The sequence below is a fragment of the Channa argus genome, chromosome 11 (genome assembly GCF_033026475.1).
Source record: "Channa argus isolate prfri chromosome 11, Channa argus male v1.0, whole genome shotgun sequence".
Classification (NCBI taxonomy): domain Eukaryota; kingdom Metazoa; phylum Chordata; class Actinopteri; order Anabantiformes; family Channidae; genus Channa; species Channa argus.
Window position 1 is genome coordinate 15,203,436 of NC_090207.1, and position 18,314 is coordinate 15,221,749.

General features: G+C 39.7%; 2 protein-coding genes across 5 annotated transcripts; one reads left to right on the forward strand and one right to left on the reverse strand.

Annotated features, from left to right (window-relative positions):
• Window positions 1–4: 4 nt before the first annotated feature.
• thbs4a (thrombospondin 4a) lies at window positions 5–11,361 on the reverse strand. Of its 3 annotated transcripts, none has more exons than XM_067519849.1 (25): window positions 11,221–11,361; window positions 10,508–10,647; window positions 9,562–9,648; window positions 8,567–8,764; window positions 6,642–6,889; window positions 6,380–6,482; window positions 6,052–6,143; window positions 5,110–5,161; window positions 4,800–5,002; window positions 4,556–4,693; window positions 4,380–4,460; window positions 4,134–4,286; window positions 3,937–4,041; window positions 3,581–3,688; window positions 3,334–3,493; window positions 2,266–2,384; window positions 2,135–2,187; window positions 1,958–2,042; window positions 1,780–1,876; window positions 1,488–1,666; window positions 1,210–1,258; window positions 903–1,099; window positions 654–826; window positions 430–569; window positions 5–351 (listed from the first exon to the last, which is right to left on the reverse strand). In XM_067519849.1, the coding sequence occupies exons 3-25, from the start codon at window positions 9,638–9,640 to the stop codon at window positions 254–256; spliced, it is 2,910 nt and encodes a 969-aa protein (XP_067375950.1). In that variant the 5' UTR covers window positions 9,641–9,648; window positions 10,508–10,647; window positions 11,221–11,361; the 3' UTR covers window positions 5–253. The 3 variants fall into 3 exon arrangements, with proteins under 3 accessions (XP_067375950.1, XP_067375951.1, XP_067375952.1); XM_067519850.1 differs by having other exon boundaries at window positions 10,508–10,630; window positions 11,221–11,332; XM_067519851.1 differs by lacking the exon at window positions 9,562–9,648.
• mtx3 (metaxin 3) lies at window positions 11,242–16,780 on the forward strand. 2 transcript variants are annotated; one of them, XM_067519861.1, is made up of 9 exons: window positions 11,242–11,363; window positions 12,576–12,645; window positions 13,091–13,167; window positions 13,295–13,387; window positions 13,474–13,656; window positions 13,761–13,837; window positions 14,287–14,444; window positions 14,718–14,806; window positions 15,209–16,780. In XM_067519861.1, exons 1-9 carry the CDS (start codon window positions 11,283–11,285, stop codon window positions 15,302–15,304), a joined length of 924 nt encoding a protein of 307 aa, XP_067375962.1. In that variant the 5' UTR covers window positions 11,242–11,282; the 3' UTR covers window positions 15,305–16,780. The 2 variants fall into 2 exon arrangements, with proteins under 2 accessions (XP_067375962.1, XP_067375963.1); XM_067519862.1 differs by lacking the exon at window positions 14,718–14,806.
• The last annotated feature ends 1,534 nt before the right edge of the window (window positions 16,781–18,314 follow it).

Sequence of the window (18,314 nt, forward strand, 5' to 3'; positions counted from 1 at the left end):
AGTATTTTCAAAACTGTACTGTATTATCTTAAACAGTACTCATAAAATGCAGATTTAATTAAGGTGGATTAGCACACAGATATACATAGAACCTAACCTAGAAGTATATAATGCCCCGTTTTTTGCCATCCTTTCACTAAGACACTTTTACTGCATTGACAGAATTAAAATAAAGTCTTTCACCAAAACAGTTTATTGATTATTTCTTCTTTTTTGTTCTCAAAAGTGCAGCCCTGCTGTTTTTACCCACATTTTAAACAGGGCTTAAGTTGTAACCTTCATGGAGTTCTATGTTTTCACTTCCCATTACATTCTGGCCATTGAGATCCTGGTAGTCAGCAGGAATAGTGTCTGTGGGAATGAAGAAGAAAATGAAACTCATAAGCATACCTAAATTACACGGCTGACTGAACGACCTTTAACACTCACCGTTGCATCGATACTTCAAATTGGACCAAATAATATTTTCCTGTGAGAAGCAGAAAACCCCCAGTCTCCCTCCTCTCATACTGGTGTCAATTATCACTCCTGTATCTGCCACTAGGTCTGAACCCTCAAAAAAGCGAGCCCTGGAATATGCACAAGATGAAAGCAGTCAGATCAAAGAATAAAGCTGTGCAAGTCCCTAAGTGATGATGTGTATCTGCCTGTACCTGATATATCCAACTTGCGGTCTGTGCTGGAGGAACCAGCGGTAGGAGACTTTGTCTTTCCAGCCGACATTCCTGGGGTCTTTCCACAGCAGACGGACCTGGTCAGGGGTATCTCCTGTGTGCCAGAGGGAGTTCCTCAGATACTCCCCGGGACCTGTCTTAGACTTCACCACCTGGCAACACAACCACATGAAGTAAGAGATACTGGTGGCGACAACAGATTACAGTAAACACATGTCCCCCACATACTTTAAGTTGTATTCCCGGCTCAGCAACCGCTCTGAAAGGCGAAGCTTGCCAGTAGGTTTGTTCTGTCTGTTTCCACATCACCACGTAGAAGGAGGATGAGTCCTGGTAGCCAAAGATAAAGCCAGTGTAGTCATCATCTGTCATCGTGTTTACGTGGAACGTTCCCTCAAAGTCAACCCCGCTAAAGGCTTTGTAGCCTACAAATGTGAATGTCATTGATTAGGGGAGGACACACAGAAGGAAATAAGAAATCTCAACTTAGAACAGATGGGGATGTGAGAGCATAGGGGACATATTTTGCACTTACCTACAGCCAGCCCAGGGTCAGAGTTCATGGTCTGTACTATCTCCATGCCCTGTCAGGAGAAAAAGTGAGAATTTGCACTGTCACATGTCACGTATAACATGTTGTGGGTTCATTCTGACAAGGCTACTACTTCAAGGTGTTCACATCTTTCCAGAACGTTCATTTAGCATAGAATATGGACGGAAAATCACAGGAACAAGTTCTCGTTTTACCACTACATTACAGATGCTTTTCAAACAGAGTGTAGCTCAGAAAGGGGGTTAACATTTGTCATTTACCTGGTTGAGAACCACCCAGTTAGGGTCAATCTGAGACTCCCCCTCTGGGTCCAGCACTATGGTCTGATAGGCTCTGAAGTCAGTCAGAGTGACCTCAGCATTCTCTGGGCAGTGATCGATTACATCAATTACACTGTCTTTGTCAAAGTCTCCTTCACATGCATCTCCAACGTTGTCATCTGAAAAACAAGGACAAAGTGCGGGAAACACACAGCCGTCAAAACGGCACATAGTATATTGATACATATTGATATGCAGACACACCCAGGACTGAACAGCAAGTGACACTAACTGTCTGAGTTATCTTGGTCTGGATTGGCAACTAATCTGCAGTTGTCCTCCTCGTCCACTATGCCATCATTATCGTCGTCATCATCACATTCGTCTCCCTGTAAAAAATAAAGTGAATGAGTGTGTGAAGTGGTTTAAAGACCCAGCCATGAATTCATGAAACAGAAGTTTTTATAAACCATTCCATCCTTATCAGTGTCCAGCTGAGAGGAATTGATAATTGTCGGACAGTTATCCTTTGTGTTCTGGTGGCCATCACCATCACTAACAAAGAGAATGGAAGGCAGGTCAAATACTTAAAGCAAATACATCCATATGCATTCACACCATAGGAAGTGACAATCAACAGACTCTACCTATCAATGTTGTCATCACAGGTATCTCCTACAAGGTCATCATCCGTGTCAAACTGCAGGGAAACAAAACACACCTGGCTGGTCAGAGTTAGGGCAGCAGATGATTGTTTTCAAGTTGTTGTGTATGTTACCTGTTTAGGGTCGTGCACATCAGGACAGCTGTCACAGGCATCTCCCACGCCATCATTGTCTCTGTCTCTCTGGTCTGGGTTGGGGACTCGCTGGCAGTTGTCAAGAATATTCTTCAATCCTGTGAACACAAAAAATACAGTATTTTACTTTGTTCAAAAATGTTAAGAGAAATGAGAGAAAAGAGGCTGCAGACACAGTCTGTCAAATGCATCACCAGATGGCAGTGTTGGTTTGAGATGAAGGTAAAATAGTTTCCAGTGGCCTTTATTGCCTGGCGAAGGTTTAGCGTGGAAAAATACTTTTTAGAGAAGAGACAGACATGACCAAGCACTTAGCAATCCAGCCTCGCAGTTAAAGACATGACCAAATGTTCATGAGGTTGGTGCTCAAAACGAATGAACAGTGGTGGTCAAAAAGTCTAAACATTCAACATGTGCATGCACCTAACGGTAAACACGTGGGAACACAAACAACAAGAATTTTCAACTGGTTCCAGTGGAACAAGTGAGCTTCAAAAGAGCAATCAAGTTAAGTATGTGAGCTGGAACATTTTAACATTCAACGCGGATTTCTTCTGGGGTTTGAAGGTTTTCTTTTAATTATGCTAGACTTGTTTCCCTGTAAGCCGATGATCTAACTGGTAGAAGATGTGAATTGGAAACAGATACACAAAAAAAAGCCAGGAACATGTTTTTGGGCAGATAAAGCACTGCCAGTTCAGTGAAAGCAACAAAAATGTCCTTGTTTGCAACTTCAAACAGAACTGTACTGTCTGGACACTTCAGCCCAGACTGTGGTTTGGATAACACCCAGTAACTGTTTAATATGATGATTATAAGCTATTTTAATGTACATTATGTTCCTAAACTTATTTCCCCTCAGTAATATAATAAAAGATGTGTCATCCAGTTACTACACCTCCACCAATAATGAATCATTACTTAGGGAGGTGTAGTAACTGTAATGACTCTGACCATTTGTGCCACCGGGCAGATGTTGAATTATGTCCCTGTCATTACATCCGGTAATGCACAGCAATCAGAAAACTAGGACTGTGACACACTTACCATCATTATCCATATCATCGTCACATTCATCTCCCAACCCATCCTGATCTGTGTCTCTCTGCAAGGGATTTTCTACTGTTTTGCAGTTGTCACATGCGTCACCATAAATATCCTTATCACTATTCTTCTGGTCCACATTAGGAATGAGCATGCAGTTGTCCTAGAAGACACAAATGAGACTTTCTGCATAGGTTGTCTGCGTGAGCTCAGTAAGAGATTCCTAATCATAAAATCTCTGGTCACCTACCTTAGAGTTAATTATACCATCATTGTCTGCATCATCATCACAGCTGTCACCAATCCCGTCCCCGTCTGCATCCTCTTGGCCAGAGTTTGGAACAAACTCACAGTTGTCCTGGAAACAACACAGGAAAACCAGAGGTAAGTCACTGAGTGAGTAACTAAGTACATACAGTGAAGTAAATTCTCGCCTTTGAAATTTTTTCAAACAAATCTGGACTAGCACATTTGTTATCAACAATCAAATCGTATGCTTTTTATAATTCCTTGTATTCTTAGTGAAGTACTTGTGCTTTTGTACTTTTTTATACGTATGTACTTATTTGAAATTTAATGTACAGTAAAACAACTTATTTTAAGTACCTTGTTACAGTTTTTGTCTTCACATTGGAGCTCTCTGTCAGGATAAGCATCGATATCTGTGTCCTTTCCACAAACATAGCCATTGCCTGCCCAGCCAACGCCGCACTGACACACACAAATAAGTCAGGACATTTAATAATACTTATTTTTCTTAAATGTTTTTGACATCCTAAGCACTTTCGGGTCGGATATCTTACCATGCAGCTGATGCTGCCATCTCTCTCTATGACACACTCAGCCTTGGCATGACAGGGGTTGGGCTGACCGTTGAGACAAAGCCGTATACCATGGCAGCCTATCACCTGGTCACCTGTGTAACCACTTTTACACTCTCCACAACGGAAGGAGCCCTGATGAGAACAATAGCATTGGAAACTGGGATACTCAACTACAAAAAAGCGTGGTGATAACCATGCATTAGTTTCAGTGGTCTACAGTTTTACCATAGTGTTGTAGCAGTGTGAGTTGGTAGTGCAGCCTCCATTCTCAGGTGGTCCCAGACATTCATCTATATCCTTACATGCCTGAAAAAAGTATTTAATAAAAGACTCATATTTTGCCAAGTGACAGATATGTCAAGTAATAATGTTTTATAGAGTGTTTCGATTTTTTGTTGTACCTGCTTGTGTGACTTGGCATAAGACACTCCCACCCCATTTATTTCTGGTCCAGTGTATCCCAAAGGGCATTTCTCACAGCGAAAACCAGGAGCAGTGTTCACACACGGGACACCAGGGAAACAGGGTTTAAACTGGCACTAAATTGCACACATAAAGCAGATAGCAGCTATTTGGTTCTACTATTACTTAGTGGCCACAGAGAAAGAAACACATGCACAGAGATTAGACGCATATAATCCATACCTCATCGACATCCTCACAGTGCATTCCATCCCCTGTATATCCATCAGGACAAGGGGCACACTGGAAACCCCCCGACTCTGATGGAATGCACATATTCTGTTGGAAACAGGTCCCGGGTGGGCATTGAGGCTGCATGATAGTTGGCTGAGAACCTGGACCTGGAGCTGGAGCTGGGCCTGGGTTGGTTGGACTGCCCCCGAGACCTGAGGGCACACTTGGATGTGTATACTCTATACAAGCACTGTGTGGAAAATGTGTCAGCACTGTTTAAACGTGACTTTTTGTCTTTATGAGTTTTTGTTCTGCTTACCACAGACAAGACACTCTGCAATAGTATTCTTGAGAAAAGTTGTCTCCTTAATCTTGATCACAAAGAAAGAGAATGTAGAATGAATCAGGATAAACTGTTAACTGTTAATTTATCTTTCAATAACCCAATAAAATGTGTGTCTGCTAAGCAAATCTCCAGTGATCTGTGTCCTTTCATACAGGATTCTCTCAGTCTGTTTGATAAGTTGATTGCCTCAGGCTCCCTCTTTGACACAGTGTCTCTTAACAAATCTGCCGCTTTAAATTATCATCTGAAATCATGCACTTCTTGCTGCTGAGGTGGAAGTCCAATTTTTGCTTTTACTCAGCTGTCGGTTGGTGTGGTTATATAAAGCCTTGACACAAGAGAGCTCCAGAGAAGAGACCGGGCCCTAACAGTCTGGTTTCTCAATTTTCAAAAAGAATCGTAGATTTTATTACAAAACCAATCACACTCTGAAGAAAAACAAACTCAGCCCACATTCTTCCACTTATAAAAGTAGGCAATCCAAGTCTTCAGGGACCTTTTAGGGACCTTTCCATATTTCTCCAAAACAATTTTTTTTAAATTTAATCCTAATGTACATCTAAACAAATGTGTGTTTCATTTTATCTGAATGAGCTATGAGGGTGGCAAACAACATCACATAACCACATAATTCAAGTATTTACTTGAATTTCATGTAAATACTATGTATACTGCGTACTGTGTAGTCTTAATGGATTTTCCAAACCTTGAGAACAATTTTCTATTTGCTCAGGACACAACTGGGTGTTATTTTATTAGAAAAAAAACTGCTTAAAAAACTGCTTAAAACACAAGTCTTCCACAACTTCACATGCACTTAAATCTTTTTTTAAAATCCTCTCTGTTCTATGTCTTGTACATCCCTTTGGATAACAGCATATGCCAAATGACTGAATGTCACACAGAACAAGTTACCTGCTGGTGGAGCAGCGTCTTCATCTCAGATAGCATGCTCCTCAGCTCCTGCATGGTGGTCTGGTCGTGTACAATCCTGCCTCGCTGGACATCTGAGAGGTTTTCAGAAATCAGAAAGAGGGAATATGAATAAAGCAAGTGTGAAAGAAATATGATTTATGTCTATAAACAATAAATATTAGTTCTTGGAATTCATTTATACTGTACATGTGAATGAATGGTAATGGTTCCACCACTTCTCCATTATCAAAGAATGTCAGAAAGCTATTTCACAGCCTACACATCTATAGGGTGTGTGCATGTCAGGTGATGTCAATTCCAATCTCACCCAGTAGCTGGAGAGATTCACCCTGATCCACATTGCAGTCCTGCAAAGTGGCCACATTGTCTATAGTGTCCCCTATCACCAGCTTCAAGTCGGTAAGTTCACCCTTACACAAGAATGGAATAAAAGAATGAATGCAAAAAATAACAGTTTAAATGCAGTCATATTAAACCATGTTATTATGTTTAGTCTATAATATGTGATGTACCTATGCAGAATGCATCTGCAATATAATAAAGAAATAATAAATAAACCTACAAATTACCTGTCCACTTGACTCAAGGGTCCTAAGTGCCACCTTGTTGGGACCAGGTGGTAGTGATCCAAATGCTGCTGGTAGATCATCAAGAGTGTGCACCAGTCTGCAGTCTACATAGATGTTGAGGCGAGTAGGGTCATGCTGTAGGCCACTGGCATGTAGCATCACATGGTGTTCTTGGCCATCTGCCAGGGGGGGATAGTTGAAACTGGTCGTGCGAAATCCCCTGTAGGTATTCTGGTAATGAATGGTCACTAGAGATGGAGCGAACGAATGATTAAGACAGAGAAAGGCAGCAGGAGAACACGGGTTAAAACCTATATGGTGTTTAACTGATAGTCTGTAGATCTCACAGACTCTGCTACATATATGGGGCATTCTGAAAGTTTTCAGACCCCCTACAATTTTTTCCTTTTTTTGTATGTTGCAGCCTTATACTACAGTTATTTAAATAATTTTTTTGTCATGAATCTACACAATCTAAATGTATTAAAACTTCCAAAAAACAAACAAACAAATAACTGAAATATCACATTTACTTAAGTATTCAGACCCTTTGCAACAACACTTGAAATTTAGCTCAGGTGCCTCTCTTGGTCATTGCCGAGATGTTTTACACATAGACTGGAGTCCACCTGTGGGAAATGAAACTGATTGAACATGATTTGGAGAGGCACACACGTCTCTAAAGCAGGCCTCACAGGTGACTATGCATACTGTATCAGGACAAAGCCACGAGGTCAAAGGAACTGCCTTCAGAGATCAGACACAGGATTATTGCAAAGCACAGATCTGGGGAAGGCCCTCCATGGGTTCCCAAAAGCACGGTGAAGATCAACGACTTTCGGCTTGTCCCTTCAGGGGTCGTGTTCCGCATGTTGATTTGGCATGTTATTATGAATTTTTACACCATATGCCCTTCCTGCCAAAACCCTCACATTTTTTCATCCAAGCTCGGGACTGCCACCAAGGTGGACCTTGGTGGCTAGGTGGGGCCACATCTGGTGGAGTCGGATTTGAGTGCATGGCCTTCTGCATCCCAAACCAATGCTCTACCACTGAGCCACTGCTCCTCAATCCAAACACACAATAAATCCAACTTGGAGTAAAAAAGCAAGTGAAGGGGCTGTGAGAAACAAGATTCTCTGGTCTGTTGAAACCAAGATTGAGCTGTTTGGCCTCTAAACATTATGTGTCTAGGAAACCAGGAGTCGCTTATCTCTGCACAATACCATCCATACAGTGAAGCATGGTGGAGGCATGATAGGAAAATTAGAGGCATCATGCTGTGGGGGTGTTTTTCAGCAGCAGGGTCTGGGAGACTAGTCAGGGTTAGTGGAAAGCTGAATGGAGTAAAGTACAGAGATATCCTCAATGAAAACCTGTTCCACAGCACTCAGAACCTTAGTCTGGACCAAAGGTTCACCTTCCAACATGACAGAAATCATAAGCACACAGTCAAGACAAGGCAGGAATGGTTTAGGGACAACTCGGTGAACGTGTTACTGTTAACCTTATTAATCCTTATTATGCATGTCCGGAGAGACCTCAAAAAGGCTGTCCCCTGACAGTCCTCATTCAACCTGCCATTGTTCTTTGCAAGGATTTGCAAAGAACAATGGCAGAAAATTCCCCAATCTAGGTGTGCAAAACCTGTTGCGTCAAGGTCTCAAGACTATAATTGCTTCCAAAGGCATTTCAACAAAGTACTGAGCAAAGGGCCTGAATATTTATATACATGTGATATTATAGTTGTTTATTTTGAATAAATTTAAAGACATTAAAATTCTGTGTTTACTTTGCCATTATGGGGTACTGAGTGTAGATTCATGAGAAAAAAAATGTTAGAACTGTAGAATCAGACTGCAAAAGAAAAACGTAAATGGGTCTAAAACTTTCCGATTGCACTTTATGTCACTATAATAATTCACCCTTGCTTAGTTTGGCCTGCACTCTGAGCTCCAGATACTTGGTGTTGTCTCTGGGGTTGATGACACTGTAGAGAGAGGTGGGGGCCATGTTTTGAAGCCTGAAGGAAGAAAGGAGGAAAGCCTCGTTTTCCCCTTTGTTTTTTAGGCTTCCTTGGAGCAAGTCTGGCAGACAGTCTGGAGACACCAGCAGATCATAGACTGAAAGAGAAGAGGAATGTTAAAACACTTCTGTAGATCCATTGTCCCATAACTGAAATGTAAAAGACATACACTATAGTCATCAGTCATTATTTGCAGGAAGTTTAAGAAACGTTCAACACAACAACTAACGGTTGATTTTGTTTTTTTTCAATACTAGTGGAGGGTTTTCTGCATCTGTAATGGCAATGGTTTACAGTGCACTGTGGATTTCTACTGCTAAGTCAGTGCACTTTGGTATTTTATTATGTGTAACAGTGTGTGTGCATGTCTGTGTGCACACACCTTTTTATGTAAGTGTGCATTCATGTTTGTATCCCACTGTGTTTTATGGAGTGGTAGACTGAAGCGGCAGAAATGAGCAGCAGTAAAGTCTTTCCACTGAAACAAACCTTAGAGGTACATACAGTATAAACCAAAAACACTTGTACACAGCCATGAAATGGATTTAAGAATAATATTAGTGACTAATCCTATTCCACTATATGACAAAAAAAATTGTTTACACTCCAGACAAACTGGAGTTTTACACATCTTTGACCATCTACGTAAGGCTGGACTTATTTAGGTCAGTCTGTCACTAGAGCCTGGACATCACACTGTGCAGGGCACTAATAAGCCAACTTTATGACTTTTGCAGTTATGTTATTTGTGGTCTGCTGCATGTTTAAAGTTATAGTGTTAGGAATAGGTTAATGGAAATGGTGATGTATAGAGGTTTAACATGTGCAGTACACAGAAACGTACCATACAGCGTATAATGTTTTCCAAAGGAGACTAAATGGCGAAGTACTTACTAGTGCCTTGAGCTGTAACAGTGAGCACCAGCTGTTGCAGCAGCAGAGACAGAGCTGCTGCTCTGCTACATATCTCCATCCTCCGTGCTTCAGAGAGGAACACAATTACAAAAGAAAAACTATTTCTGAAAAGTGTTTTCTCCTGTGGATTGATAAGAGCGTCACAGACCAATCACCCACAGAATGGTGAAGAAGTCCAAACCTTGAAGCCAAATTTCAGCTGAGGTGAGATGGGTTTATGGTCACAGACACAGCTTATAAAGTAAAGGGGAGGGTCCTCGTATGCTACTGTTACAAAAGGGGCGCAGTGCAGACACCCTTTTAAGAGTTTGTGGGAGTATTCCCATGCTCTTATTATCCGAATAATATTATTAGTAAAAGCTGAAGTAGTACTACTACATGCAGTAAACAGTAAACAAAAAAATAACGTTAACATTTAAAAAAACGCATCATTCATACTATTCTATTGTAATAAGAACTTTTAGAGTTCTCCATTCTTTATGCAGTATCAGCTAAATATTTTTTATTTATGTCTGCGGATTTATGATGTAATATGATGAAAGGTACTCTAAATCAGCTTCTGTACAGTCAGCCAATTTAAGAAAAATGTCTGAAATGGATTGTGCCTGGTTCTCAGGGGAGGAAAACCTGAATCCATCTGGCAATTGTTGTTTTTTTTTTTTTACAAACATCCAGAAGCAGTGTCATAAATATGGATTTGATGTCCCAGCTCATCTTCAGTAAGCTGGTTGACTGTATAACTATGCCAGCTGTCCTAAATCTTCATTTAACTTGCTATGCAAACCTCTGTAAACCTTTTCTAAATTCCTTCTGTCGGAGAACGTGGGAACGGAACAACAAAAGGAATTAGACTTAAGACAGTTTTAACTCTGGAAACTTTCCATGATAAATGTCTGGTACTTTTCTTAAAGCTTTGTCTACTAACCTTCATTTCACATCTCAGCTGCTGGTATGAGCCAAACAGAGGCATTTACCTTTCCTCTGTCCATTATCACAGGATAGCTGCCTGTTTTTGTGTGTCTGGTCCCTGACCAAACATCAGTCAGCCCTGGAACAGACATCATGCTGGAAATAAGTCAAATACAAAAAGGATCATTCGTATTTGAGCTTTTAATCGAATCGCACAGTCATCCTCAGCCCAGCTGTCATGGACTTATAATACACATGTTCATATTAAATCTTAGCAGATCTCCTCAAGGGTTAAACTTTCATGTTGTTATGTGCTCAGTGTGTCAATAAATTTATAAATTACTCAGTACTGGGTGGGGCACTAGGTTGGGATGCACAAGGCCGCAGGCTCAAATCCCACCCCACCAGGTGTGGCCCCACCCATCTATCAAGCCATCTGTGGCGAGCCCTGAAGGGACAAGCCAAAAGTCGTGGATTTGACTCAGCACTTCTTTTGGTACCAAGGAAAAGGAGCATTTACTTAGCATTTGTTTGAGGTAAAGCGTCATGTTAACAAATAGGCAATTAATTTTTACTGGGACAACTCATAAGACTGTAATTTGTGACTTGTGGTTAAACAATGTTGGTAAATAGTCATATGTTTGTTTCGTCACTTATGATATTATAAGTACATTATAAATGTCGTCATATATCCAATGTTAAGTCTATTCATCCAATTTAATTTCTTACTTTGGCAGGCACTGATGTCACAGCTACCTCGTGACGTCATCCGGTCCATCCAAGAATCCAACATGGCGGCTGCCATGGAGCTGAGATGCTGGGGAGGAGACTGGGGTTTGCCTTCCGTCCACACCGAGTGTCTGATAGTTCTGGTAACGGTTTCTGTTGTTTGAGACAATACTGTAATTTTATCCTGTCTTTCTTTTAAGACGACAGGTTTCTTTCTCTGGTTCTCTCTGCGTCTTTGACTCTGTGGGTAGCTTCCTTGCTAACTTACCGACAACTGTTAGCTCATCAGCTGAGTCAACGTGCTGGACAAAAATAGAGAAACATTATATTCCCATTTGATTTCATGTTGTTCGTAGCTCCGAAAATAACAGCTATGTTGCTTGCATGGTCTCTGCTCTGTGTGCGGCTGTTTGTCAGAGGTCATTCCTGTTGCTAAGATTGGTCTCTTCTCGGTCAGCTTGTTGACTGTCCGCCGATCATAATGTCTGTGATGATTGATTATTGATTCTCGAGTTTTGCTACGTAATTATTTACTGTGCCCAAGGTGGTTACAAACCTTAAGAGGTAAATGTCCCGTTGTTTGCTGACTGTTGCCGCAGCGAGTCCATGTAGTTACGAATCTTGCCACAAGGTGACACTGATTAATTCTCTCACCTATTATAAAATATTTTCTAGTTTTGCAAAGGTTGGTATTGTGCCGCTATTGGGTTTCCATTTGCATTGTTTTGTGGTGGTTTATTGACATTATTCGCATATAAATAACACATCAGATTATCAGGAAACTATGAAACTGCTAAATTAAAGTATGTTAAATGAAATTATTCAGATATTGTTTAGGAAGCAGTCAAGTTAACATTTATTTATAGTAGAAACTAGGGCTTCTTTGTTGTGTTGTGCTTTTCCATGTAAAACACTTGGTCCTGACTTTAACAATGTGAGGATCTGCTGCTTTTATCCTTTTTATATCATTGTAGATCTTTTAGTGTTGAACAGAATTGAACAAAATAAAAATCTTACAAAATCTCCCAAGCTGAACACAATTTAGGCTATACCCTTAAAAATTGACAAAATATTTAAGTAATAAATCAAAAATAATCTTTGATTGTGGCTTTAAATTATTCACGTAAATGTTTTGGGAGGTTTTTTTGGCTTGTTTTTACTCTTTCTTCTTTAGATCATGGTCCTTTGTGACAAATGAGAGTCAATGCCATATATCCAGATTGTTGTTTGCATTCAGTTTTGTTGCAAGGTTCTTTTAATAAAATGCATTACCAATAATGGGCCTGTATAAAGATCAGTAGTATTTCCCTAAACATCTTATTTTGTGATACGTCTGTGTGTGGTTTGTCTTTCAGTCATACGCCAAGTTTTCTGGAGCAAAAGTTACAGTTTCTCCAATTGACTGGACATGGAAAACTCTAACAGGTGGGTCTTTCTATATGAATAACACTGGTTGGAACACCACAAGTGGATGGCTTGGTTAAACATATGTGGTTGATGAAGGGATGTTTGTCAAATTTATACACTGATCGGCCAGAACTGATCACTGATTATTTTATTACAATGGAAACTGGAAGTGCATTGGATATGTGAGGCAGCAAGCGAACCTTTTGCCCCTGAGGATGATGTGTTTGAAGCAGAATACATGGGCAAGTGTAAGGATTTGAGTAAACCTCTGACAGGAGTAAAATAGAGAACTAGAAAACTGGGTCAAAGTAGCAGTATGCTCAGATCAAGTTGGGGAGCTACTGTTGGTCAGATTGTCTGAAAATATGTGGATAAATCACTTTGTGCTTCCCTCATAATATTTAAAATATATTAAAGTAGACTTTACATCACTATAGTAACATACCTGTTGTTTAACCTGCAGCTACAGTCCCAGAGTTACTTTGTGGAGACACAGCGATTCAAGAACCAACACACATTCTCAACTTTCTGAGGAAACAGGTACAAGTGAATGTTGAGAATCCTCATTGTTCATTGTTCACACCTGGGTATTGTGTCATCAAAACTGCTGAGCACAATTAGTTGACCTATTGTAATGAGGTTTTTAACAGATTTTTTTTCTTTTCAGAGGTTTAATGCAGACTATGATTTGACTGCCAGACAAGGAGCAGACACCATGGCCTACATCGCTTTGGTGGAAGAAAAACTGCGACCAGCTCTAGTAACAACATCTCTCTTCTGCTTGTTCCCTGACAAACAAAAGCCTGTGAGTTCAGTAAATGTTGAGTGATGTTTTGTGTCCCACAGTTGCACACTTTCTGGGTGGATGCAGAAAACTATGCCAATCTGACACGGCCTTGGTTTGCTTCACGTTCGCCGTTCCCTCTTAACTTTCTTGTCCCTAGCCGCCATGCCAACACCGCCCTCTCCCGCATCCTTCTAACCAGAGGAGAGGCACCGTTACACAGAATCACTGAGGTGGAGGGAAAGGTAAATGCTGATCAGTCAGATAGTCAACATGTCAACGTTGTGCATTCGCGACTAGAAAGGCCTCATTTCACAGCTTTAAATCTTTCTCACTCTCACTGCCTCAGATCTACAGTGATGCAAAAGAGTGCCTGAATCTCCTCTCCTACAGACTAGGAACAGCAAACTACTTCTTTGGCAATTCGTGAGTTCTTACTTTGCAGAATCTAATATTTATTTGAAGGACCACATATGTATACTGCAGGTATATGCAAAGCTAAGGGGAAACACAACGGACAAAAGGGGTCAAAGGATACCAAGATATTGTCTGTCTGTTTAATTGAAGTTGTTGTCAGGAGTGTGTCCCCCTGCATCAAAAAATAGCAGAAATTCTGGAACTTTCACAATAGTCACTAGGTATGCTATAAAATTTGATTCAAGCTGCCCAGTGGATTTTTCTCATATTAAAGTGTATTTGAGAAAACCGGCTTGGAAAAGGCTTTGTAATGTTTATGTACAGAGAATTATTCATTCTAGTTGAGGATCTGTAAAGCACTCTCACAATATAAATAATACTAATTTTAATATTCATATCTAATACCCCAATATTGTGCCTGACTTTGTTTTTGTATACACACCTGGTTTTGATCATAGGCCAACCAGTCTGGATGCCTTTGTGTTTGGTTTTGTGGCGCCACTCCATAAAGCCAGTCTTCCCAGCAGCCCCCTGCAAAGCCACTTCAGACAGCTGGATAACCTTATGCGCTTCTGCGACAGCATCCTTGCAGTGTACTTCAGTTCAGACCACCCTTGTAAGAACACTGTACACACTGGAAATACTCTTTGGGGTGTTTAGTTCGGGAAAATCAACACACAAAGACCCATGAAAATATTTACATTTGCTGGCAAACCGACATCATTAGCACTTTCCTTTGTCCTTTCTTCTCACATCTTTGTTTCAGCACACCGTTGCTCTTTGTATGTGCTTCAGTTCTGGGTGTTCAACTAATACGCTTCCTTTTGCACTAATTCGCTGTGATGTCCTATTTCTTCTTTTGCTGTTCTTATATTTCATCTCTCTCCAGGTCCTACCCCGCCTGTTCAAGAAAAAATGGATGCCAACCTGCAGAAACTAACTCAGCTTGTAAACAAAGAGTCCAACTTGATACAAAAGGTGCTTCTGCTTTCCTTCTCTCTCCTTTGCATGGGTCTGTAGTAGCTTTTGGCAGGTACAATCCCAGCTGAGATAAAGTTTGCAGTGTTTCTCCTCAAATAATTGCAACCTTATTCTCTGCTCTTGTATGTACACCGATCAGCCCTTTTTTATAATGAATGAGGTAGCCAAAACTTTAGAACCACCTCTTCTTATAATGCACTCCACTAACCACTTTGACCTCAATAATAAACACATATCAGAATTACCGCTTTTCTAACAGTTTCAACCTAAAACCTGAAAACTTATAACATTATAAAATGGCAAAGCAACTGTATTGGATTGCATTCAATTGCACAGGTGGTCATAATGTAATGGCTTATCGGTGTATGTCCTAACTAAATGCTACACCCTGTACTGTAGATGGATAATAACCTTCGCAGCAGCCCTCAACACAAACCCCACAGACCAGACCCTAAACCCAGTTTGGCCAGTGAGAAGAGCTCCAACCCTTCCTAACCCCTGATCTTTCAACCATGATCCAGCCTTATAAAACCAGGAGGGACAGCGAATGAAAGGTGGTTCTCCTACTCTGAATTATCGTCCTTGCATTAAAACCATAAAACTGAACTACAGCTTGAATGGGAAATAATGTAATAATTGTAACAAGTATGACATAGTTTGACCCCAGTGTAAGGATGATACGTTTCTAAGATATCCATCTGAAGGAAAAGGGAAAAGTGGATGTGTCAAGTTTCAGAAAAAAAAGGTTAAGTGCATCTTTGTGGTAAAGTATGGAATGTTAAGAAGTTGTGCTCAAGGAGAAAGACACAGACAGTTCAAATGAAATAAAAAGTCCAGGAAGGGAAATAGTTGGCACTGTTTAACCTCTGAGTGGATCACTTGTCTAGTTTTCTTGAGTTTTCTTTGAGGCATCATGTATGTCCTGTTTGAATTCTTTCCTCACATGATCACTGTCACATTAAAGTTGATGCTCCATTTGGAAATGACAATTTTTAAAAGAAATGAAAAGTTAAATACAGAGACGTACTGAAGTAGAACAAAGTGAGTCTGGATTATCTTATATCAAGATTGGATTAGTTACCTTATGCTACTTGACTTTATAAATCTACGTCCAAATGTCCACTATGTATGTATTTGCAGTACTGACTATAGGAGTAACCAGTTACTTATTTAGCTTTGTTCTCACCTCATCTGCTTTATATATCTTGTATAATTGTAAATAGGTTTGTGATTTAAATTTGACCAATTTATCTGTTTTCTCCAGATTGGGCTTTTAAGCTCAATCATGATCTTTGCCAGATTTACAAAGCTAATGGAGGGGCCTTAGACACTGTACTAACTTATTTACATAAAATATTTAAAGTGTGTTTGAGGGTTTTCACAAGGCCCATAAGAGATAAAAATGTGGCTGTCAGCCATAGTTCCTTTGTTTAGTGTGATAATCTATTTCATTAACAATTCACTCACTTTTATTAGCCATGATTTCGAAAATCATTTTTGTGTCTTTGTTCTGTGTTGTTTTTTCTGTGGTTATCATTTGCTGTGCCTTCTTTATTTCTTGCTCATTTTAAATTGAAATGTCTGTGCCACTTGGGAATATCTTGTTGGCTGCCTTTTGTTGTTCTTTGACAGTCTGATACAGAAATTGTGCTGCTTTGTACACGCTGTGTGTGGGCATTCATCCACTTTTGTTCTGTCCCCTCCGTTTAATGTTTGTTTGTTGTTGTTGTTTTTTTTTTTGCCAGTAATGACACTGCTCTTCCAACTTTCAAAAAAATGTTTGCTGCCAGTTATGATGTGTTGTTGGACCATAACAGTGCAGTATGCCTTCATGACTGCTGGTGATAAAATGCTCATTGTCCTTTTTGTAATTTTGATAAGTGTTAAGTTAAGTTTTCATTGTCATTTCTGTTGCTGCTGTTCAGAGTAAGAACTGTTTTAATTTGATGAAATATAAATATGATAATCCAACCATGATAACTGTCCTTTTCTTTTCTTTATTTAATGCATCTGTAAACATTGCTGGAGCCAAGATCAGAGCTTTATTGTTGAATTACATTTAACGGCCACTTCAATATGACCACCTGTGCAGTCTAATGGAGTCCAATACACCAGCTCTGCCATGAATTCGGCTTTTACAGGGTTATAATTTCCTAGTTTTTAAGTTGAAACTGTCAAAGGTGATGAAGGATTAGGGTAAGGAGAGAACTGCGTCTTAAACTTTATTTCTGAGATTTTTTATTAGGCAAAACCTCCAACATTAATTTACCCAGTAGTTAGTGGCAGTAAAAGAAAAGTTAATATTGGAAGCTACACACCAGTGAAAGCAAACTTTTTTTTTAATGACAAAGTATTGTGTGCTGTAAACTGCAAATAAAATTTCAGTGGTTACAAACATGATAACATTTCCAGTAAATTATAAAATGTGGGTAAACTCTGTTACCTAGAGACTTGGTATGAAAACAAACAGCAGCTGGTAATACTGGAACTGATTTTAACTAGTAAGAACTGTTTTAATGGTTTTAATTTTTCTCTTCTCTGTGGGCTATGAGATAAACTGGTGATCCTTCACCCAGTTAGATTCCAGCACCCCCAAAACCCTGAATGGGAGAAATGGTTAAGACAATGGATTCATGGATTGGGCATCTGCAAAGTACTTTGTAAATAATTATGTCAAATATATGTTGTTAAAACTACAGTATTTCCTTCTAAATTTCACTGCAGTGACATGTCACATAAAATGAAAATAGTAAATATACAAGTACCTGAAAATTGTACACACTGTGAGAGCAAATGCACTTGCTAATGGCCTGTCTTTCTCAGATGTCTACCAGTTTAAATACTATCAAATAGTATTAAAGAACCCTCTGTTCAGATGTGCAAAAACTGAGCTGCAACATAATTAAATGTGCAGCACAAAAATGTTCAGCTACAGTAAAAATCATCCCAGTTCTAGTCCCAGAAATGAGGGGGGAAAGGTATAAATGCCTTTAAAAGTTTCATAATGTGGACAGTGAAATGACATGTGTCCTGGAAAACCATCTAACTCAGCAAGCTGTATGGACCACAAATCTACAGTAGCAATGAGTCATAAAAGGCATCTGGAAGTCTAAATGTATGATAGATTTAGCAGAAGTTGGAATTGGTAGCAGCTGAGAATAAACCCATTTAACTCATAATTTGGCCCATATTTAACTTGAATAATGTATGAATAATTACACAAATTTCTAAGTGGAAAGAAATGCATAGATTAGGTATAAATTTACACATCTTAGTCTGATAATAATTACATTGCAGTAATTACATTGTTGCTCTTTTATCTTAAAGTTTGTCACCAACCCCTTGCATTTTATCCCTGTGTTCTAATTAAACAGATTAAATAAATTTTTCGGGTATTCTAAACCAACAGATTATTGATAGCCTCTTGTGGAGAATGACTGAGTCATAACAAACTGTGACTCCAGGGATGCAAAAAGAAAAAATCATCCTCTTCATTCAGCTCAGA